The 24,420-nt window shown below is 38.2% G+C and overlaps 1 protein-coding gene across 1 annotated transcript in view; it reads left to right on the forward strand.

The window, feature by feature from the left end:
• Nucleotides 1–24,420, forward strand: part of LOC104623575 (ectonucleotide pyrophosphatase/phosphodiesterase family member 1-like) — a 41,441-nt gene that overhangs the window by 13,161 nt on the left and 3,860 nt on the right. Inside the window, 14 exon segments of the mRNA XM_010290706.1 lie at nt 1,171–1,290; nt 2,418–2,527; nt 3,786–3,851; nt 4,165–4,237; nt 6,301–6,409; nt 7,573–7,704; nt 9,217–9,248; nt 10,332–10,459; nt 11,544–11,613; nt 15,448–15,535; nt 18,521–18,696; nt 19,096–19,147; nt 21,988–22,142; nt 23,910–24,045. Of these exon segments, the coding sequence (XP_010289008.1) occupies nt 1,171–1,290; nt 2,418–2,527; nt 3,786–3,851; nt 4,165–4,237; nt 6,301–6,409; nt 7,573–7,704; nt 9,217–9,248; nt 10,332–10,459; nt 11,544–11,613; nt 15,448–15,535; nt 18,521–18,696; nt 19,096–19,147; nt 21,988–22,142; nt 23,910–24,045 (1,447 nt within the window).

The raw sequence follows: 24,420 nt of genomic DNA on the forward strand, positions 1-24,420 counted from the left end.
TAGTGGTCAACTCTAATCTGATTAAGTAATCCAGTCCTTCCAAGACTAGCTGCAAGAATTCCCATATAGGTGGAAGGTAACATCACTTTACAAATCCTCATTTGTGTAAATATTTCCACTAAATTGCAGCTCACTCTCTTGGAATGAGAGCAGTCTGACTCCTTTAAACTGCCAGCCTTGTTCCACTTTTTTTGTGGTAACTTGATGTGATGCAAAAAAGAGTGTGAAATGAAAGGCAAGATTTGAACATCACGCTGATGTTGACTGATGCACTCTACCCAAACCTGGACAGGAATGTCACAAAGCTCATCTTTGAGGTTTTCAACACCGAATGCAGGGTTGGAATCCAGCAGATCCTTCTTAGTTTCATCATGTCAGAACTAAAATTCAATCAAACACTTGAGGATTTGTACCTTCTTTCTTACTTTCCCAGTTTGTTAGGAGTTTTGGTAAGTGAGGAGCACAGGTTCAGGAATTAAATGTTTAATTGTGTAATCTTCACAAATATCCATGATTGAATATGAAACTAAGAGGCATTAATCATGCCCTGCAGCTGTGTAAGAGTGTCCCTAAATTCAATATAGAGCTTTGTCTCACCTCCCTGTTGTGAAAAGTAGCAGGTTTGATGTTTATCAGGGTCCTAGTGGTGGTGTTGTGTTATCCTTTAATGTAAGAAGAACCTAGTCTGCTTGAAGGCAGAGCATGAAGTCTGTTAAAACTACCAAACAGCTGGTGCCTCTGAGCACTTCCTTCACTGCTTATGGTTATCTGCAGCTAGAGCTTTCACCCGCTGGTGTGCAATTCTCCTTTGAAATCCCCAGGTTTTGGTCATGTGATGGAGGCCCAGCATAGGTAATTGCTTTGTCATTGGTGCTAAAGATGCATCAAATGTGTGAACTGAGACAGTGTCTTTCGGTTTGACCCCAGAGCAAGTTCCTTGCCTATTTTTTTTTTTTTAATCTCACTGAGAAGCAATCAAGAACTGGAAGGTGGTAGGGCTTAGCAGAAATGGTAGGTGATGCTGTTAAATTTGGGTCTTGAGCTACTGGTGGAGTAGAAGTCACATACAGATTATTCGCTGGCCGTATTTGTCTAACGGACATCTGTTTGTGTAGCTGGAAGGTTCTTTTTCGTTATAACATTGTGACAAAGGTATATTTTCAATTACAGGGGCTGTATCCTGAATCTCATGGTATAATTGATAACAAGATGTATGATCCCAAAAGAAATGCATCCTTCACTCTTAAAAGTGAAGAGAAGTTTAATCCACTGTGGTACCAAGGACAGCCTGTAAGTATTAATACACTGCTGAGAATGTACATCAGCCTGTTATGTTACTTAATATCACTTGGATGCATAGTGATGTTGAAAGAGTACAGAGGGTACTTCTAAGTCAGCCAAGAAGCATTACTCAGCATGATTAGGAACTGCCATACTAGAGCAGCAAAATGACAAAGGAAACAAAGTGTAACAGACTTTGTTGAACTTAAATGGAATTCTCTCTAGGGAGAAAACTAGCTTAAAATAACTAATAGAGATACCAGATTTTGTTCTGTTTTGAATATGAAGTGGGCTTGCAGTTAACTCCTCTGAGGAAATCAACAGACCAGTTAGTTTTAGTAATAAGCAGTAGTAAAGGTTTATACTCTGCCCAAATTACTACAAAGTCTAAAGATGCAGTTTTAAAAGAAAACATCTCAGTTCAATCATACAACTATGGCAAATCTGCTGGGACTGCCATCAAAATGAAGTGGCATACGAAAGTTTGGGTCAGTGCTAGCCTTAAGAATAGCAAGCGAACAGATGCAACTATTTAGTAATGTGGGGAGGACCAATTTTTTTTTAAAATTTTTGTTGTTGTTGTTGTGAAGAAACAACACACAACTGTAGACTTTGCGGGCCACTGAGAAGAAAGTGATGTACAAGTCAGGCATGAAAACATACAGAAGGCAGACAGAAATCTGCAAATCATGAGATCAGCAGTAAAATCAGAAGAGTTGACCAAAATCTTGCTCCCATATTTCAGAGTATCTGGGGCATAGGTCCTCAGGACATTCCCACCCCTTCTTGCTTCACTGTTTGTGAGACATTTCACCTTCATACTATTCAGCCATGCTTCTACCATTGCGTTACTGCTGCATCCATGGGAGCTAATGGTTCCTACTTCTGTCCTGGCTCCCCCTGGTGTAGCAGCAGAAGGGATGCTGGTGTTTGCCATAAGGAGTAAGGCTGCAAGGTATATCTGGACTGCAGATAAGCAATGGCAGGCAAGAGCAATGTCCAGAGTGCTTCACTTGTATTTGTAGTTTTTGATCTTGCTGAAAGGTGCAGAGCTGGTGGGGGCAGTAGCGGATCTGGCAGGTACTCAGCTAATTTAGGGACCTGCACTAATGATGGTGGTTGTTCTTCCCTTGCAGATTTGGCTAACAGCTATGTACCAAGGTCTAAAAGCAGCTACGTTCTTCTGGCCTGGGTCAGATGTAGCAGTTAATGGAACGTTTCCAAACATTTATGAAAAATACAATAGGTATGTAAACTCCTGTGTCTTGGATTAATATTTTACTTTAACTGTTGCAATGGGACAGACACCAGAGAAAGTTGGGGTTTTTTTGCTTTTCTAAATAGTTGTACATAACATGGAAAAAGATGGGATCCAGTTAACTTTATTTCGGTGTAATGTAGGTTTTTTTGTGTAATGGTTTTGTCATTCTTCAGCAAATGTTTTATAAGAAACATGTGGAAAAATCAGCTTTAAGAGCACCCAGCTTTGAAGCTCTTGTGCTTTTCTGTTTCTATTTACAAAAATCTTTTGTGGGTGCAATCCAAACATCTCATACAGTGAATGGATCAGGTCTTGATGTCATACTGTCCATGAAAACTAAAGTTTTACTGTTGACTGTGGTAACTTGTGCCAATGTAAAATTATTTTCATTGCAAATTTTGAAAATATTTAACACTAAGGCATTCATATTTTAGTCAGTGATTGCTCTTCACTGCAGTTAAACATTTTCTGCCTAATGAAAATTCTACAGAAATCTGTTTATCACCACTTTATTAAATAATGTAAAATCTCACCCAAGAAATCAGGCTTTTAATTTCTATCTTCCTGGAATAATTTTCTCTTCCTATACCTTTCATATAGCATTGAAATTCTGATTCTTGACTAACTATTGCACATTGTTATTTGAACTTGTGTTGAGTAGCTGAATTACTAACTTTGTGGGTGCCTCATGTTGTTACAGGTCAACATGCTTATTGTTGGTCTACTTCAGTAATTGCTATGGAGTATCTACTTTATGACATAGTTTGAATACAAGTTCTATACTGTTTAAACATCTTAAAACAAAACAAAACCAAAAAAAAAAAAAACCCCAAAACTCATACACACAAAAAACCCCCACAAAACAACAAAAAAAACCATGACAACCCACCCCCAAACCAAAACATCTTCAAAACATGATACAGGAGTGAACACCTATACATGATTTTGTACCTTGAAGCCAATTATTCTCTTTGTATAACAAACACAAGCAACACTGGGAGCTTAATTCTAATCACATTGCAATCAATGGGGACAATATGCAAGGGAGCTTTAGATCAGATCGTTAACTCCTGTAGGGTCACAGGCAATTAGCACAGATAAACTTGCATCCTGCTAAATAGCCACTAGTGGCATCCAGTTGAATTTTATTTTCTCTGCTCAAGTACATTTATGTTGTCATGTGAGACTAAAATTTTTTAGTTGGAAATATGTGGTTGGTTGATCTTGTATTCTTCTGATACAGCTCAGTCCCCTTTGAAGAAAGGGTGGTAACTGTTCTTCGCTGGCTGCAGTTACCTGAAGATGAAAGGTGGGTATACAATTGCAAGTGTAAGTTCCTGTTTGAGTAGTATTGGAATTAATTACTTTGTAAATATGGTTTCTGTTTTAAACAATATATTATGCATTATTCTAACAATGTTAAAATATTATTTAATTCAAGCCTGTTTCTATGACTGAAACCTTTTTAAATTAAGTTACATTTCTCTATTTCCCTTTAATGTGTTCTTCCTCTGAATGATAGTGTTGTTTCCAATATTTGATATCCATTGTTGAACTATAATCTCTTCAAACTGTCTCAACATGTATGTAAAATATTACATTTTTGGTACTGTTTGATATAGACCACACTTTTACACTCTGTATTTAGAAGAACCAGATTCCTCAGGCCATAAGTTTGGACCAGTAAGCAGTGGTGTAAGTAGTTTTGTAGTTTCTTAATTTTTCTCTTTTTTTTTTTTAACTTGAAGCTTTGCTGTGACTCTATAATTAACTTCCATAATTCATGTTAGATTAACGAAGACCATGTTCAGTTAAAAAAATTTGTGAATAGACAGTCCATCCAGAATTAACATTGATACAAAGCATGTAATAAATAGCCTATTTAGTAAGTGTAATTTTTATTTTCTTTATTTCAATAACTTTTAAATTGCCAAAGCATGTTTGGGTATGTCTTGTATGTTGTTTTATCTTCTCCTACTAATTCTCTATGTTGGTTTTAGAGGCAGGGGCGGGGGGGAAATGAAAACAAAGTTTGTATACTTTCAATTTAGCAAGAACAGAGATTTTTTTTTTTTAATAGCAATGATCCAAGTTTTGGTGGTTAAGTATTCATGTTATAATTGTCAGTCATTTTCCCGAGTCTCTGTGCAAAGGTTAGATGAATATTGGTCTTATCTCCCTGCAGTTAGGTTTTATGCCTTCTCAGAAAGAGGGTGATAAAAGGGACATTCATCCCATCACAGTCTGTGGTGTAGGTGTTGTATAAATAAGGAGTCTTTGAGACCGCTACTGTTTTCAAAAGTACTAAGTAGCTTTATGTTTTACCAAACCAAAGTGGAAAATGCAAAAAAGCACTTGAAAATTCATGAACATTGTAAAATTCTCCCACCTTGAATGGTCAGGAAGTTTGGGCACTTAACTAGGTATTTAACCTTGGCAATGACAACAGTAAAAAGCTCTAGCCAGTTTCTCTTGAGGTGTGAGCAGTTACTGCTCGTGTAAGAAACTGTAAGATGCATGTAAGTGCCCAGTGAAGTAGCAGACAACTAACTGGAACTGTAGTATAGGGAATGTGTTTAAATTGGTTATCCTTTTCTTTGGTTAATAAGTGGATTTGAAGGTTCAGTATGTCAGAAATGTTCTGGAGAGAAAGACCCTGAGGGTTTGTACATAGTCTCCCCAGGAGCATCTCACCTTTGTTCACACAAAGCAAGACAACTTATACCAGTAGTTCGATGACTTGATTTAAAAATACTTGTTTTGTTTTGTTTACTTTGCAAATATTCAAAAGTAGCCCCAAGTGAGCTTACACACCAGACCCCTGATAACAAACAGTGCTAAACTGGTAGTCTGGCTTTTTCAGTCCCTTTAAGCTAGTTTGCTCTGAGATGAATATCCAGTCACAATTTCAATGACTGTTTGCTCCAGGGTCTCTCCCAACAGGGATTTTGAGGAAGAGTGTTGCATGCTTGGCTTCCTCTATTCTCTTCAGCCCGCTGGTATTCTCTCATCAACATCTGCACTCTTAGGCATTGCCTGTTGTCCTTGGTGTGCCCGTGCTAATGCAACAAAGATCCTCAGTTTCATACTTTAAAACCACTCTCGCTGGCTATAATCTGGGCTGTTGTAGGGGGGTTTTGAGGGTTTCTTTTAGGTTTGGGTTTTTTGCTTGGGTTTTTTTGTTGTTTTGTTTTTAAACATCTTCAACTGAAATAACACATAAAAATGTGTAGCTGTGTCTTAGTACAGTGTGAGGCCCAGAAAAAATTTGGGCTGAGAGCTGTATAGTGTAGATGTAGCTGGTCTTCTGTAGATGGAGGTAGCCCTGAGCAGTGCGGGTGCTAGGCAGTCTGCAGGCTCCCACTTTTGTTCAGCAGTATATATAGGTGTAGCTGTCAAGTCCTTTCTCAATAGATGTAAAGACTATGCAACTGAGAGAAGTAGGAACACGTAAAAAGCAGGTTTAACAGGGTATTGAGAATGCTGAAGTCTCCTGTCCTCACAGTTCCTCCTGTTACTGTGTGCTGTATGTGCTCCCTGATATGAGTTTGGGGGTTACTGCACAGTTTTAGGTCCCCTCTGTCCTTCATTTATGTCTGGCCTGTGTCTAGCCTTGAATGGTCTGTAAGAAGAGCTCCTTCTTCTTTATTAGCATATGCTGTCACATTTTAAATTCATTCACTCTCCCTAGAAATAGATTATATTTTTTTAATTGAAGTGATTGACACTTGTTTTACATTCCTATTTTTGTCCTGCAGGTCATTATGGCATTACAGAGAGTGGACAACATAGTAGGGATGCTGATGGATGGTCTCAAGCAAATGAACTTGCATAAATGCCTAAACATTATTTTTATATCAGATCATGGTAAATTTGATTTTATAAATTATATCAGAATTTTGAAGAGCTGATTTTATAAAGTAGTATCCTGAGTTTGTATTTGCATGTTACTGGCAAAGTTAACAAAGCAGCTAATACCTAGAAATTACATTTCATATTATCAAGATGGTATAAGAGATAATCCACATACGTGAGAATCAGACTATGATAGGGGCAAGAATTAGAGAATGTAAGAAGGGATTAAATAATTTTCATATTTTGTTCCTAATTCTTCCTGTGATCATTACCAGCCGATAAAAGAAATAGAATAAAAAATGTGAATTGTAAAAAATAGTTTTCATATTATTCTGTCTTTTAAGTATACTACTCAGCTATAGTTTGCAAATTGTTGAAAAAGTGAAAATACAAGCTATATCTTCTTTTCAGTTATTAGTTCCCTTGTTCATTATTAGAAGGCTGTGAATGCGAAACTTTGATTTATTTCTGTAATAGCTTTTCTATATTTCTGGAATTACTTCTATAACAAGTTGTGTCTTTTACAAATTTTTTTCTGTTTCTTTTCCTTACAAACAAAATACAAGCACACTTCCATGCATCACAAAATTGACTTGCAGTCCTCATTGCCACGAGGAATGATCCAAGCCAAATATCTATACAGGTTTAAAAAATATTTACAACATTAATGGAGGGTAAACCTGTAAAGAATTATTAAAAGTAAGAGTTCAAATGCAATATGTAACTCAAAGTCCCTTTGACTTCTGGAAATTGTTAAGGAACACTGGGAGAAAGATCAGTCCATAATTGCTGTGCTTACTGAGTATTTCTCTAGACATGCTACTGAACACTGTTAGGTAGGATATTGGGCTAAATAAATATTTGGTTTAACCATTACTACTGTTCTTAGACTCATAAGATTTCTTTCCCTTCAGAGAAGAAAATTTGTCTGTTTATTCACTTGGAGTGCCTTTCTTGGCTGAGGAAATGTCTGACTGTGTGTATCTATCTAATGTTTTGCTTTCTTCCATACATGAGTATTGTGGTCTCCTTGGATCAGATGTCTTGGGGTTGCTGATAAAGAAGACCCGAGAAATTACATTTCTGACTTCTACAACTGAAGTTACATGTCTCCTCAGCAAGACTACTCTACATTGATATTCCCATTTTTAAATAAAATTTATTTCCTTTTGCAGGGATGGAAGCAGGGAGCTGCAGAAAAACAGCATATCTGAACAGCTATCTGGATGATGTTCAAGATTTCATAGTAGTACCTGGTCCTGCAGCTCGCCTAAGACCTAATAATGTTCCAGATGAGTATTTCTCTTGTATGTAATTGCTAAACTAATATTTGTTACTGTTTTTGTATGTACGTGCTTTTGTACTTCATGAATACAGACTTAAGATCCACATATTGCACTGGTAAACCCGAGTAAAGGTCAACTGGGGACAACCTGGATAATGACGAAGAGGAAATACTGAGTAGCGCACTGTGTTTTTAAAGACCATTTGACTCTGCAGGTCTGACAGTATATTTGAATCCTACAGATAGCTTTTGTGGGCTGCCCCAGAGTGACCAATTGCAAATGCTCTTGCCTTGTGAGTGACATTCCTTTGAATCAGATCTTTGGTCCTCACCTCATTTCTTGATTTACTAGTTTATGTATAAATTTGCTATATTTCCGTCTTAAAGGAATATTAGATTGTTACTATCTTTTATGTATTATTTTATGTGTATTATAACATATTTACTAGTTATTAAAAAAACTGCAAGTAAACATAAATAAGATGATAAACCTGAGTAAAAATGAGTGAATGCTTACAAATTTTAAACTTTGATTCATTATGCAGTCTCATTTTAGGTTAATGTTTAATGCCTGCAGTTTTTGGTTCTTTTTAATGTTGAATGCAGGTGTTTCCTTCATGTTTCATAGTTTTTTTTCTATCTAGATTATTGTTCTGCATGCCCTTTAAAAATTGTAGGACTCAACCCCAGTGACTTTAAGTCCTGTTTACTTCATTGCTTGATGCTATTCTGAACTGTTTTAAATGTTTCTGTGGGGAATGTGGGAGTCAAATACAGTTCCAGGTTTTCCCTGGAGAAACAAGTTCAGGAAGAAGAAAAGCAGAGTATCTCCTGCTTTTGACATGTGCACTGTTTTCATGAAGTAGCATTAACTGTCTTTTATAGCACTGCGTATATCTATGCAGCAATTATTAATGGTTCTAATGGTTCCCCTGCCAGTGTGTTCCTTTATGTACTTTAGTCAAGCCTTGGATATCAGACTCAGGACAGAATAACTGTGTGAAATGTAATGGGTCTGTGTTATACCAAATGTCAAACTAAGTGATGTAATGGTCCCTTTTGGCTTGAGTCTAAGCATGTGAATCTTAGCCAGCTTGCACTTGGCTATATTTCTAAGGATACTTGCCAGATAAAACTGCTGTTCTGATAGTTGTATTTGTTTCTTTTTCCTTAGAAGCTTATTAGCAAGCAGGAAAAATCTAGCTTGATTAGCACGGCATTTAATTGCCTCGTTTGTGAAAACTTACTTCTCAGATTAATTTTCTAACTGTGGCTAATATGGTTTAAAATTTTTAAAGCTCTAAATAAGTAAGTATGGGGAGGAGAGATTGTGAACTAAAATTTCGTAAAAGCAGTAGCTTGAGAATTTAGTGACTTGTTTTGCTCCATATGGTTTTTCACTCTGGAAAAATAATTTTGTATGTCCAGAAACTTTTTGCAACTAAGCTAATTATATTACATGATGGGAATGCTTTCATTTTACATCTGATTTTTTTTAACTTAGGTGACTAATTCTTACATATGATTCTTCCAGTTAATTATGAAGGCATTGTCAGAAACCTCACAGTAAGTGTCATCTTACTCTGTTGTTCTCACTTAATTTCTACTGGCATTTACAGGTATTTTATAGCATCAGCTGTTTGCTGGGATACATACCTAGCATCTGGACTTTGAATCAGTGACCTTCCATATGCTATACAATTAACAAAAGTAGTTCCATGCAGGGGAAGGGGGAAGGTCAAAGTTGAGTAAGGTCTCATATGGCTATCTGTGGTTGTGCATTAACTAAGGTTTTGTGTTCATTTCTTTTCACTAACATTTATCTAGCACCATTGCTCTTCAAAATGGAGAACTTGTGTATCTGGACAATAGTGGCTGAGGGCCAAGTCAGTATAAAGCTCAGTTTTATTTCCTGGACAAGCTTAAGATTTTCTTGCTCACACCTTTTTGGTAAACAGCATTGAGAGAGGATATTGATTTTTTTTTTTTTTTTGTTAGTTCCAGTTTAAGGAATTTGCTTTTCTGCTCTATACCTGGCTTCTGTTCTCATCCCTGCACCTCAATCTGTTGCCTCTCAGTTGTGCAGACACTGCTGTCAGTAAGAGCTATGCTGTTTGTATAGGTGACTTCGCTATTCAAAAATTCCAGTATTAGAGTAGAGGAGTGTTTTTTGGTTGGGTTTTTTGTTGTGTTTTTTGTTTTTTTAAAAAATCATTAATGGGTCTTAGTTGGTAGAAAAATCCATTTGTCCCGATCTAAAAACCTTTTGAATGTCTGTTACTTTCTGTATTACAGAGCTGTAGAATTATTGCACTGGATAGTCTCCTACCACTTGTGAAAGTATCATGATGTTCATGTCTCAGTGTAATTCTTTATTAATTCTAAGCAGTACTGTTTGGTTCTGTGTAATGGTAGGCTGTAAGAAAAAAAGAGTAAGTTATGTCCATAATCCAATATAAATATTAGTCTAACAACTATTGAATGTAAAACCAGTCAGTATTTTTTATTTAAATAGTTATTAATATGACTCCAAACCTGATGGAGTCATATTATTGCAGACCCTTTGCAACTGAAGTGCTTTATAAGAACTGTGCATGACATAAGCAAAAGTTTTGGTGAAATGTTCATTTTATATTTTAAACATTTCAGTGCATAGAACCAAGTCAGCCTTTTAAAGCTTATATGAAAGAACTGCTACCCAAGCGTTTCCATTATTCCTATAATGACCGGATTGAACCGTTGCACTTTTACTTAGACACCCAATGGCAGCTTGCAAGGTAAGTTACAGTTTTCAGTACTTGATTATATCGCAGATAATTTCTTGCTGTCTCATAGCTTTTCTCTTCCAAATACCTAGAGTTCTTGTAGTATTCTTGTTTGTCATAGCAGAGGGACATTGCAAAGAAACGGTGCATGGTTTCTCTACAGTTTTTGCTGGCCTGAGGAGGCTCAATTCTAAACTGGCAGCTATAGATAACTCTCCCTGCTGAGTAGGCAGGTAGCGGTAGGTTTTGTGACACAAGTCTTAGAAACTAAGGTCCCTTTTGTCAGATACTTGAACACATCTTGCCATGCTCTAGGAATTTCCAAAACGACTCATGAAAGCTAGCCATGTGCATAACTACTCAGTTGAATCAGTCTTGTGAGCAATCCACTGGCATACATTGAACTTACTGAGCCCACTATTGTTAATTACCTTACATGTTCTGACCAGTTAATTTACAACTCCCAGAGTGATAGAATCTGCTATAATAACGTAACTTTGAACACCTTGTGTGATATTCCAGGGCTTTCATCATGCAAGTTTTTCAGTCCATGTGTTCAGTTAAGTCCTGTTGTATAACACTCTAGATGTGTGCAAGTCATGTAAATCAGGTTTGTGTTACTAGAACTGTACACGTTTAAATAATATGTATGGACCTGGCATATGTTGGAGATTTTTTTTTCTTAGACTGTAAGATGCCCAGCTGAATGCTCTAAATTACATTACTGTTTTTAAACATTACTGTTTTTAATAAAAAGATATTAAAAAAATCTTAAGAATCTACAGGACTGTAAGATTCTGTTACCCAAATGACAGTAAAGTGAAAATCTGTAATCCTGAGAACAAAATGTTGATGTCACCTGATATTTGACTTGAAATGACTTTGACAGACACTTGAGAATTCCAAAGGCGTAACATTTGCAGAAAAAAAAATCATTCTGATTTTAAAGGCATTCTTTTCCAGAGCTTAAAGCCGTTCTATTCCTTATAGACAAGCTTCTAAGAATCTTTAAATAGACAACAATGCATCACTGAATGTATTTTATACTGATATGATTTGTAAAGTGTGAGTTATATAAACTGTGAATTTTTAATAGGAAACCACTGGAGATTAAAAGCTGCACGGGTGGATTCCATGGCTCAGACAATCGCTTCCCCAGTATGCAGGTGAGACTTAAACTTACGCTAGCTCTTATTTTTAGCTCCTTCTATTTCTGAATGTTGTGTTTGCTGGGTGTTGAGATTTTTTTTTTTAAAGATATGTGACACTATTCCATCTGCAATTAAAGAAATCAAGCATTTTTAGGATTGCTATTGTGATGTGCTAGGTAACCCACACAGGATGGAATTATGTTGTCATAAGAGTTGGGCAAAAAACTCAATAGGACTTACCCAAGAGATTTCACTGTGCTGCTAAGAGTATAAAGTTGTGCCAAGTTGTTTTGTTGTAACATTAAAAGCAGGAGAAGAGAAAACTTATCTCAAATCCTGAAATACAGTAATTGTAGACCTTCAGAGAATTCAGATTGGAAGGGAGCTTGGGAGGTCTCTAGTCCCACCTCCAACTCAAAATGAAGTCAGCTGTGACATCAGACCAGGTTACTCAGGGCTTTATGCAGTTGCGTCTTCAAAAACACTAAGGGCAGAAGCTCCACAACTTCTACCCAATCCATTCAATGGCCTGACTGTCCTCATGGTGTAAATGTGTTTAGTTATAGCCAGCCAGAACCTTTCTTGTTTCAACTTATGCGTGATGTCTCTCTGACTCCTACTGTGTATCACTGAAGAGCATAGGATCATAGAATAGTTTGGGTTGGAAGGGACCTTTTAAGGCCATCTGGTCCAACCTCTCTGCAATGAGCAGGGACAACTGCAACTACATCAGGTTGCTCAGAGCCCCATCTGACCTGACCTGGAATGTTTCCAGAGATGAGGCATCTACCACCTCTCTGGGAAACCTGTGCCCGTGTTTCATGACCCTCACTGTGAAAAATTTCTTCCTTCTATCTAGTTTGAATCTACTCTCTTATAGTTTAAAACCATTACCCCTTGTCCTATTGCCACAGGCCCTGCTAAAATGTCTGTCCCCATCTTTCTTATAGGCCCCCTTTAAGCACTGGAAGGCTGCAATAAGGTCTCCCCAGAGCCTTCTCTTCTCCAGGCTGAACAGCCCCAACTCTCTCAGCCTGTCCTCATAGCAGAGGTGTTCCATCCCTCTGATCATTTTTGTGGCCCTCCTCTGGACCTGCTCCAACAGATCCATGTGTTTCGTGTGCTGAGGGCTCCAGAGCTGGACGCAGGACTCCAGGTGGGGTCTCATCAGAGTGGAGTAGAGACGCAGAATCACCTCCCTCGACCTGCTGGCCAGGCTGCTTTGGATGCAGCCCAGGAGATAGTTGGTCTTCTGTGCTGCGAGTGCACGTTGCTGGCTCATGTCCAGCTTTTCATCCACCATGATAGAGCCATGCTGGCTCTATCATTGTAGGTGCTGGGGGACTGCTGTTAGGTCTACCTGAAGCAGTCTCTTCATGCTGAACAAGCCCTGTTCCTCTTTGCAGGGCAAGAGCTTCAGCCCCCAACCACCTTGGGGCCCTCCACTGAATGTGGTGATTGTTTATTGATGTCATTCTTATGCTGAAGGTGTAGTATCCCTATGTGGCCTAAAGAAATGCTGAGAGGGATAATACCTTCCCTCAACCCGCTGGCTGAGCTTCTGTTTATGCAGCATGGGATGCTGTTGGCTGCCTTTGCTGCCAGGGTGTGCTGCTGGCTCATGTTTGGCTTGCTGTCTGCTATGTCACCCAGGACCTTGCAAGCAAAGTTGTTCCCTAGCCTGCTAGTCCCCTGGTCTGTAATGCTAGTCCTTTATTTGTTTTCTGGGTTGCCTAAGAATAGAAGCAACAGTCTTAAACTGCACTACAGATGAGTTGACTTGGTTATTAGAAAACCTTTTTTTTAGACATCAATGAGTGCAACAGTTTGCCCTGGAAATCTCTGTAGCTTCCACCATGGGAATAACCTAATGACTGGTCAGACAAGCATCTTTCAGAAATAACAGAATTACTTTTGATTCTGTTTTTTGCAAAAGTTGATTAAATGATCTCTCAACTCTGTAATTCTACCATGTCATGACAGAGTATGTATCACTGTTTAGAGATGGTCTGTTCGGGAGGGAGCATGTCAGTCATTTAAAATAAGGAGAGTCCCAAAATTTTTCTCTTTAATGAGAAATGGGAACGGACCATAGGGAAACATGAAATCGGATCCTTAGTCAGCTCCATCTAATATAGGGAAGTCACTTAACCTATCCTCTGCTTTAGTTCCTGATTTCAGTAAAATGAAAGGCAATACTCTTAATTTCAAAAAGCTGGTTTCGGGATAAAGTCCACTAACAGTTGTGAGGTACTTGGTACTATTACAATAAATGTGTGTAAACATATCTATAAAGAGGGAACCTTGTATTAAAACTATTATTGAAAACAAGTTTTATGAAAAGACCTACATAGTCCACGTGAAGCATACATTTCTCTTAAAAGCCTCTTTCATGTCTTGTAGAATTATGTAGTGTTGGCGTCAAATTGTTTTTTTTAAAAACTGTTAGCCAAAACCTGTGTTAATTTTGTATCTGAGCCCTTCCAGGCTTACTCTTCTTCCCCAATTTGACAATGAAAGACCTGTTGATAGGGTTTCTAGTAATGGGTTACAGCCAGCAAGGCTGCGTGATGCCAAATGCCAGCTTAGTATATTCTCTGTCTGCTAAAGTTTGTGTAAATTTTTTTCAGTAGGTTGACTCTATTCAAACTTTTTGCCAGACTTGGGATTGTCAGTTCATAGCGTCCCTAATTGGTCTTAAAAGAGATATAGCTTATCCTTTTGTGGCTAACATTATAGCAGCATAAATTTCATACTCTGTAATTACCTAGTTCAACAGAAAGGAGGTAGCATGTTCCTGCCTCATCTGGTTCAAATTAGTCTTGTTGAGTAAATTATTAGCCTACAGATTTTAGTATCAACAGTTGCAGAATGACAGCCTGTGTTATGCTTTAATCTCAAAAAAAGAAGTTTGAGTTGGATTTTTAGCCTTTTTTTTTTGCCACACAGCTATGAAATCTGAGACAATTGCACTGTTTGCAAAGAGCTTTGAGATCTTACCCAGGAAGATGCAATAGAGTGCAAAGCATCTATCACTCATTCAGTATCTTGATACCACAGATGGGTGCAGTCTGTTTCACTTAATTAAAAATAAGCTGAATATCTTAGGATAAGTTCAAAACCAATCTTTCTGGCAGCAGTTGAGTTGAAGCATTTGCTGCCCTTGTCTCCTTGTTCTTACTCCTGCAGCAAACCCTTCTCTACACTAGTGTAAGCTTTGCGTGCTTGCAGCATTAAGTAGGTCAGGGAACTGAAGCAGAAGGAAAAGAGCTAGCAGGAAAAAAGAAAGTTTTTTGAGCTGGATCAGGTTCACTGTATGGCTACACAATAGCTTGTACATCTCAGGAAATGGTGCAAGAAGAAGAAAAAACAGCTGCAGACCAGGCGTAGAAGCCTTGGATCTTACCATTGCTTAAACCAGTTAAAACATTGCTATGAACAGATGTTTTTATAGCCTTAAGTTAAAAGCTTCCAAATTGTTTACAGGGCATGAAATGTGATGGTTATTTTGGCTCAACATTTCCATTGAATCGCTTAAAATTAATTTCTTAAATGCTTTAACTTCTTCAAAAGCAGAGAAGAGCAAGGGACTTGCTGAAGGCAAATTTTTAAAGGCAACAATGAGACAGAATCAGGTTTCCTAATACTCTTTTACTACTTTTAAAAATTATTCTTATACATTTACTTTTTTTTTTTTTAAAGAAAAACCATGCTTTTGACTTGATCCATACTATGTTGGTAAAGTAAAGATTAAGTTCTAGGAAGAAAATGCCCTCTGAATATGAAGATATTTTCTATTTCAACTTGTCTTAAACAGAGTTACACTTTACTTTTCTCTGTAAATCCTAGGCTATCTTTATTGGTTTTGGACCAGGATTCAAGTTTCGTACTCAAGTTGATCCATTTGAAAACATTGAAGTATATAATTTAATGTGTGGTAAGTACAATTGATGGGAGTCATCTTTGTTCAGTAAAATATATCTTTTGGGTATTGTAAATCTTCTAATAACAGATTTTTTTTTTTAAGTGACCTTAGAAATTTGTCCTTAAGACTTGCTGCTGATTTTCATAAATAAAAAGCTGTTTGTTTTTTGTGAGAAAGGCCCAGCTTCTAAATGACTAACGGCTGGTTAGGATCTACTGGTCAGGCCACCTTGTATCTCTCCTTCCCACCGGTCACTCTGGCTGCTCCGGAGCTGACGCTTTGACTCCCCACTCCGAAAACTGACTACTTCACAATCTCCCTACCATCAAGAAGGGATATTTCTCTCTTGTATCTAACTAGAGGCTTTGTCATATTAATCACTCAGGTGACCTTATTCAGGCAGAACAATAAATAACAAGTATAGGAATGGGTATGGATGTAGCTGCCAGCCAGCTCATTTCCAGAAAGCCTGAGTCAGTCACCCCCTTTGCTTTTTATGCTCTTAAACAATTCCTTGTGTTTTGTCATGTGTCTTCTTATTTGTTGCTTTCCTTTACCATATTTTTAATTCTAGTTACTCGATAGAAATAGATTCTTAATTTAGATAAAATTTAAGATTTTTTTTCTTTTTTTGTTTACTCAATTCATGTAATAAACCTCCTTCCAAATTCATCATTGTATGTGTCACTTGTTCAATTTCTGTGTTGTGTTTTTTAATACTAGATTTGGATGTTTCCCTGTCTATTCTCATTGCCTAATACAACAGGTGTCGCAAATATGCTTTTTTTTGTCTTTTTGTGGACTGCAACTGTCCTGTTAGTTTGTCGTCCCATTGCCTTGAAGTCTTGCTCTGGAGCTAGTTGTCTTTGCAGTAGTCAGGTTTCCTGTTTCTCACCCCTTTCTGGTGTCACTGTAGAATTCATGTTTGATCGCCGTTTCATGCAGTTTGCTTCTGTATCTGAGGATTGCAGACAGCCCACTCCATATACAGATACTCTTCACTTCATTTTCTGACACTGTACAGCATACCACACCAGGGAAGTGGTGTTTCTGAAAATTAGACACATTGTGGCCCTTTCTGCTCCCCCCCACCCCTTCAAACAATGTTACTGTGACTCCTTGTTCCTTTGTCCCTTCTTCATTCTGTATTTCATGGTTTCTCCAAAGTCTATCACTAGTTTTACCACTTCCTGTTCATTTATTCCCCTTGAGGTCTTCACCTGTTTTCCATTATTTCCTGCCTACTTCTCTCTCTTGCCAGGACCTGTACTTGCTCTAACATCTTGCATCTCTGAGAGGCAAAGTACTACCAAAGGGTTTGATCCAGAAAACGCTTAATGGGAGCACTGCACATGCTTGTGATCAGTGGCGATATTCAGGTATACCACACTTAAACCATGTGTTTAAATTCTTTGCTGGAATAGGAAACAGGCCATTGTCAGGAAGCATGTGTCTCACAGCCTTGTATGCTTTGCTGTCTTCTCATGTCATGGTTGATCTTGAACCACTTTCTTGTGCTCCCTGATCTGTTCTGTGTATGCTGCACAGGAGGGGTAGAGTCCTTACTGCCATTTCAGTGACACAAGTTCCATGAGAGATCAGACGTTTTAAGTGCAGTCATTGAGGTCTAGATTTCCTCCGTCTTGTATAGAAGAAATTAGAAGAATTGGATGCGCAAAAAGCCAGCACATTAACTTTCAGATAGAAAATTAAGTGAGGTGACTTAACTTTCTCCTTGCCCAGGGTGTAGGTGCCCTCTGGACTGCAGAAGGGTGTCTTCTTTCACTTGTCATTTGGGGCTCTAGCGTTTCTCAGGGGGGTGCCTGACCGTACCCTCTTGCAAAGTGTAAGAGGGGATACTGTCTCCCATTCGTCCAACATTTCAGCACTTGTACGTATCTGGTGCTCATGCTTTAACTAACTGTCTTGTCTGAATTGGGGAATTTCACCTCATGTTTTCCAACGTGTTCAAATTGCCAGACCTGGGGATTTCTGGGCGGTTGTGAATTCCTGGGTACTCAAAATAACAGGAAGATAACAATGTAATTTAGCTGTTGACGTGGGGAGCTGAGTTCCAGGACTGGGTTTGATTTGGTTTTTCACTGCTTTGTGTGATATGTTCATTGGACCAGGGACTGCTAGGATTAGAAAAGTTGTTTTATTCTTCTTTCCAAAGCAAACCAGCTTCATCTAGAGGGAATGACATTAACATACCTGAGTGGCACAGTGCAGGGAGAAATGTGTTCAGTTCACCATGTAGGACGGGAAGTTCAGCTCTAACTCTTGTGTTCTATGTGAGTGATCTAGACACCCAGGTCTTTGGATACAAGTGTGTCTCATCACCTCCTATGTTTTGAAAACATCTTATTTCATAGATTCAGTATGAGTTAAGTGGAGGAACACCACTAGCGAGGATTAAGCATGAAATAGTGCTTGATCTGTTCGGTATTTTGAAGGTGTCTGAAATGTCTCTGAGCATCGGTGGTAGGCAGAGCTTTGAGTTGTTTGAGTTACTTTAATGGCAGAGATTTAAGCGTTTATGGGGTAGAGATGTTTTTGTGGTTAGAGTAGTTTGAAAATTTTGAAGCATATTATTTTGGACCTAAGTGACAAGCAGAAACCTATGTTCTGTCTAGTTTCTTTTATGGCTTTACCCTTTAGTGATGCTTGTTAACTGAAGCCTATGTGTTTAATTTTCAGATAATTGAAAAACCAAAAACAAACAGAAAAACCCAAATAAAAATAACTTCTTGTCACTTTTTTCTGTCATTCTTTGCACTTGTTCTGTCCCTCTCTACAAGCAGACTAATACCACCCTGAGCCATGGGTAAGAACAAGTGTGCTTCCTTTTAAAGTGGTTACATTGTCTTCCCTTTTGGATTTATGATCAGCAAGCAGTGCAGCTTTATTGAGTCACCCATACTTGTGATCACAATACAAGCAGCAGCGTATTACAGTCTTTCTCATCCAGTTAATACCACTTGAATTCTTTCATAGATTTGCTTGATTTGAAACCAGCCCCAAACAATGGAACTCATGGACGCCTAAACCATCTTTTAAGAAACCCCGTTTACACCCCCCACCATCCCAAAGAAGCAAGCCATCCTTCTGAATGCTCTGTGGTGGGACAAAGAGCCTTTTCAGTAAGCCTTGGCTGCTCCTGCAGGGCAGGGGTAGGTACTGAAATGGTTGAAATTGAGGAGGCAGACGTCTGTGTTGTATCCAGAGGGAAACTCTGGATTCCCTTGTGTTTATCACAACCTGATAGTTTTGCAGTCCCCTACTATCATTTTCAAAATCAAATCTTGCCTGGGTTGGTGGGTACTTAACTATGCTGAAATTTCCCTTCTGTGAATATTGTGTGGCTTTCAAGGCTGTAGATTTGTTTGTGGCAAAAACAATTGGTTTCTGCAGATTCTCTGTAGCCCCTCTCCAGTGGATGTCAATGGGTTCTGTATGGGGATAACTTGCGAGGCAGATGTTACATTCGGTACTTTATGTATAGTACTGGCTCATAATATGCTTTGTAGAACGCTTAGTAGAATCTCACTGTGTTTGCTTTATAATTATAGGGCTTGCCAATACGGGATTTTCATCAGCGTTTAAATCTCACTGAAACAGAAGGTAAGCATTTAGACAGTAATATAAAATTATAACAAAAATGTAAGAATTATTAAAAATATAAAATGTTTCATGTCTAAACTTCTGACCAAATCTGAAGTACATGGAGTAAAAATTCCTTCAAATACTAGCTGGGACTGTAGTTCTGAGGCTTTCAGTCCTACTGAAACATTTGTTCTCAAATAAATGTGTATCCTTATACATGTGTCTTTGTGACACATGTATTACCTGATAATTCTGCATTTTCTAGCACTGAAGTAATGAGCATTCCAGAATGGGAAGCAAAAGCAGTGTATGGGGAAGTATCTGATAAGAAGTCCCTGCAAATACTGGCATCTTGATGGCAGCATACTTTTAATGAAGCGTAAAGGGTATTTTACATGGTGAAGTTGTGACATGGTCTTAAGCTGTTGCTTGTTTTGCTTAAGCTTTATTTCCATTCTTTGGACATATACATGCCATGTTTGAGCTGCAGTTTGCAAGGCTGTAGGATGTGCTCATGACTCATAAAACAAACTGTTTTGAGCATGAAGCAGGTAAGACAATAAGTAAATCATGAAAACCGTAAGTCAAAATGGAATGTAGCCCTTTGTGCTAATACCTTAAAAGATGAAATCAAGATGATTAGGCTGTCAGAAAGAGACGTAGGCTGATAGTCCTTGCCTTGTGTGTGTTCATGAAACCTTATTTCTTACGCAAATAAACTCTGTATTTGGCAACACCCCACTGTAGCTCACTATTAAGAACTGGACTTGAATGCCAGTTACAGGCAGGATCCAGTACTTGCTGCTTATTCAGGGCTATTTTTAAGGCTTCTGTTGGTTTCTTTAGTTTGTCCTGGCACAAAGAGCGGGTAGAGCTTTCTTGAATCTTTTCCACTAATGACAGGGCATCTTTTTAAAATGTGTCCCAGAACCCTTTTAAAATAACTCTTTCAGTATTATAACACTCATGAGAGCAACAAAATGAAATCCAGTTAGTACAATATGGTGTGCTTTCCCCTAAGCATGCAAGTGGTTGCACTGAAACAGGCTGCTAATGTGTAGGTAGATGCCTGAGTGCCTTATTGAACCCCCTTTGAAGAAATATGGCAAGGCCAGGCGCATAACCTATTTCAGTTCAGTTTTGTAGAAATAGGAACCTAAGGCTCTAAACCTACATTTTTGAAACAGTAGGATTTTGGCTTAGATTATCAGTGAGACCTGGTTTAGCACTGGTCTTGATAGCAGTACTTTCCTTATAAATTGCATAAATTAAGCACTTACTATCACAGATGAAAGAACTCTAGTAACCAACCTACATTCTCCTTAAGAGTTTATTAGTTATCTCAGTTTGCATATTCTCTCATTGATTGTCATAACTTGACAGCCTGTAAGAACAACAAAATATTAACTACATTTTTAATTTTGTGGAAAAAAAAAAAGGGAATTATTTGCCTTTTCCCTCACGGGTGGAGAAATAAATGTCATAATCTTGACATTTTTTGTGTTGCGGAATTATTGTGGAAAAAACCCGCAACATTCATTGCTCAATTTCTTTCCCCATTTAAAATAGTTGCCTTGAAATTGTAGTTCTGCATAATTTGGGGATCATGGTGACTTATTTAATGGAAGATATACTTTGTCGCCTTCTTTATAATACAGCTGTGTAATGATTGAAAATACTCGCATTTCAATAGCAAGGTAATACTTTTGTAATCTTAAAATATTTCCATGATTTTCCTCATTTTTTATTTTACATCAGAGATCTCCAGAACTTTTTCAACTTTTTCAAAAACCTTATTTTTGTTTGTTTCCAGATGGCATATATTTAAATATTCAATGTTTTGATGAAAGTGTTGTCTGTCTTGGGGATTAAAAACTGAAACCTTCTGCTAACACTTGACTGCAGCAGATGACTGCATGTTTCTTATGACTCTGTTTTTCTTTAAAATCAGTGGTATTGACTCTAAAGTAATTCTGTTGCTAACTCTGCTTAACTTTTCAGCTTCTGTCTAATGACTTAGCCTCTGATGATCCCTCATAGCTTCTTTCTGATAACAATTTTAAAGAAAAGTCTTCACTCTTCCATTGGATGCAGTAGTTGACCAATAAACAGGCAATGCCTTAGGCAAGGGTCTGCCAAAAACCCTTTGCAATATCATACATAAAATATTTGGAGGCAACTTTATATACAAACTTTCTAAAGAGATGTGGCCCATGAGAGAGGGGGAGAAAAGGAAGGTTTTGTGTCTGTCACGCTCATTGTAAAGTGAGTCTTCGCACATCTGAAAATCCAACCAGTACTTCACTGTATTGTTTATTTAGTTCTCTATACTTGTTAGTCCTTTAAATGTCACCTTTACATACAACTTTGTTGTTTCTACTTAAATAGTCCCCTCAGCAGATTTCAAATCACCACAATTGGTTACTGTCCCATCTAAATGTTATGTAGAAGCAGATCCCACATTACATATTTAAATTGAAACACAAGGTCAACAAAGACTTTAACTTTGCAAGTCAGATCCATTCCCTGTTTTAAATGGCAAAGTGTTTTGGTTTTGCAGCTACAAAATGACTGTGTGATGTTTAGCTGCCTGCTAGGTTAAGCCACAACATAAATATAAACTTAATTTGTACAGTATTAGTTTAAATGATTGCTTTATAGTGGCTTTGTCATTTAATTTATTGCCTTAGCATAGAAACTATACCTTTGGTGTAAGAATGATTTTTCTTTGTTTTGTTCCATTACTGTGACTTCTCTGTTTGGCAACTGGAAACTGGGGCAACCTTAGCTGTATGAAAGAGGAAGATGCTTAACAACCAGTATTGATTGAAATGTAACAAGCACTATTTCTGCTGCAGTTAAGAAGATAGAGAAGCTTACTTTGCCCTATGGACGGCCCAGGGTTCTGCAGAAGAGACATAATTACTGCCTCCTTTACCATTACCGCTATGTTAGTGCATACAGCAAGGACTACCGGATGTCCCTGTGGAGTGCGTACACTGTTAACAAAGACGTAAGTATATGAAGAAAGGTTAGAATAAACCTTGAAAGGTAAAAAAACTTGAATGCTGGTTACTCCTGAACCTGAACTTCTTAGCTCTGCTCATAATATTATCTCCCAGGGAACTAAGTAGAATCAAGTGAGATAAAAAGAGGAATTTTGTATGAGCTTTTCTTCACTTCCTTATGTTAATAAGGATTGGCTTTGACTCCTTCCTGTTTCTTGGAGTGAGCTGCCGTTTTGCCTCCAGAGTGAGCAGATCCACCAAGAAGTGAGGAGCCCATTCCCATTGATACAGAAGCCCTCTGAGTCTGCACTGGCTTACTGCTTGGCAGCGTAGGTCTGCTCCAGAAGTCTGCCAGTGCTGTCCTTAAAGTCTGGTTTCAACATGGGTTTTGTGGTCTTAAAGCAGTGTTTGTGATGTGGCAGGATCCTTTTGAAACAATCCCTAGACAGTCTTGAACTGTTCACGCCCTGATCCCATCCTTCTCTTGGAAGATCATTCTGATTAGGGAAAAAGAGGTTGGTGGAGATAAATCTGCTCTTTGCGGTCCTAAACCCTATACTAAGATGCACATGTTCATGCAGAGCACTGACCTTGTGAATGAAAGTTGTTTTTTCAAGTTGACCTTTCCCGTTCAGAGAAAATTTAGAAGCCACATCATGCTTAAAATGAATTAGGACAGTAGAGGATGCTTTTTAGTTTGATTATCTAGGAATCATAGGTTTTAAGTAATGACTGTTATAAGTAAATTGAACTAAACTCTGGCAAGGTTTGCTTAATCCTAAATATTTTGAGGTTAGTGGCATGAAGCAACCAGTTACTGTGACAAGTGGCCCAGTGGAGAGAGATGGCTAACAACACATCTGGCTGCCTCTGATTCCTAGCCTGAATGAACAAGTACATTTAGAGTAGATAACCTCATCTTTAATGGGCACTTCTATGTTCTCTTTTGGAAGATGTTATTCTCAACTCGAGTGAAATGGAGCGGTTCTGTTCGCTTTATTTCCCAGTGTTGTGATTTAGCCTCAGACAGCAACTAAGCACCACGCTGCCACTTGCTCACCTCCCTGTCCCTGCCTAGGTGGGATGGGGGAAAGAATTGGAAAAAAACCTTGTGGGTTGAGATAAAAACAGTTTAATAGGACAGTAAAGGAAGGGGAAATAATAATAACAGCAACAGGAACATTACTGATAAAGGAATCTACAAGAACAAGTGATGTACAGTACCACAATTGCTCACCACCTGGTGATCGATAGCCGGTCCCTGAGCAGTGATTCACGCCCATGGCCAACACCAATTTTATATACTGAGCATGATGTCATATGGTGGGGAGTATCCTTTTGGCCAGTCTGGGTCATCTGTCCTGGCTGTGCCCCCTCACAGCTCCTTGTGCACCTCCCCGCTGGCAGAGCATGGGAAGCTGAGATGTCCTTGTCTGAGTATGAGCACTACAACTACTTAGAAAGAACTGAAGACATCAGTGTGTTACCAACATTATTCGCATACTAAATCCAAAACGCAGCAGTATACCAGCTATTAGGAAGAAAATTAACTCTATCCCAGCTGAAGCCAGGACACCAAAATATATGAAGTGGATGGGGAGGCTTGTTTTCCACTGACAGAGAGGAACAATTCTTGCATCTTAGTTAAGTCCCTTCACACCATTAAAGGCAGTTGCAGCTCAATATTTAGAGTTTTGCAGTCCCCCACACTAAGAGATGTCTTGTTGGTCAGCTATCTCTTTTACCAATGATACTTTCTTCTTGTTCAATAGAACGAATGGATTTCTGCTGCAGAAGATACCTCCAGCTGTTTACACACGGATGTTCGTATTTCTTTTAATCATAACCAGACGTGTTTGTTTTACAACAATCATCCTCGCCTAACTTACGGATTCCTTTCTCCTCCAAGTAAGTACAGTGCCTTCATTGTACAGCATATCTGATTTAAATAGAATGTAATGTAGTATGTGTAGTCTTTTATAGATGTTCTTGGTAACTAATCAGAGTAGGAAGCAGTAGTTCCTGAATTGTTGCAGTTCACTTCCACACATGAGAAAGAAAAACATTTTAGGCACTTCAGCAGTTGGTGAGTTGTCCAAGGTCATTTAATACTTCCTGAAAGCTTTGGAACTTGTCAGGTTTCTAAAGCGGCATCTCATAGAAGCTGGAAGAAACATGTAAACCTTGAGTCAACTCTGGCAAGCTAGTAAATTGCAAATTCACTTTGTATGACGGGTGTTAGTTGGAACTATCCAAAGTAAAATTTAGGGATGTTTCATTAAG

This window comes from Phaethon lepturus, unplaced genomic scaffold (assembly GCF_000687285.1).
Source record: "Phaethon lepturus isolate BGI_N335 unplaced genomic scaffold, ASM68728v1 scaffold5097, whole genome shotgun sequence".
NCBI lineage: Eukaryota > Metazoa > Chordata > Aves > Phaethontiformes > Phaethontidae > Phaethon > Phaethon lepturus.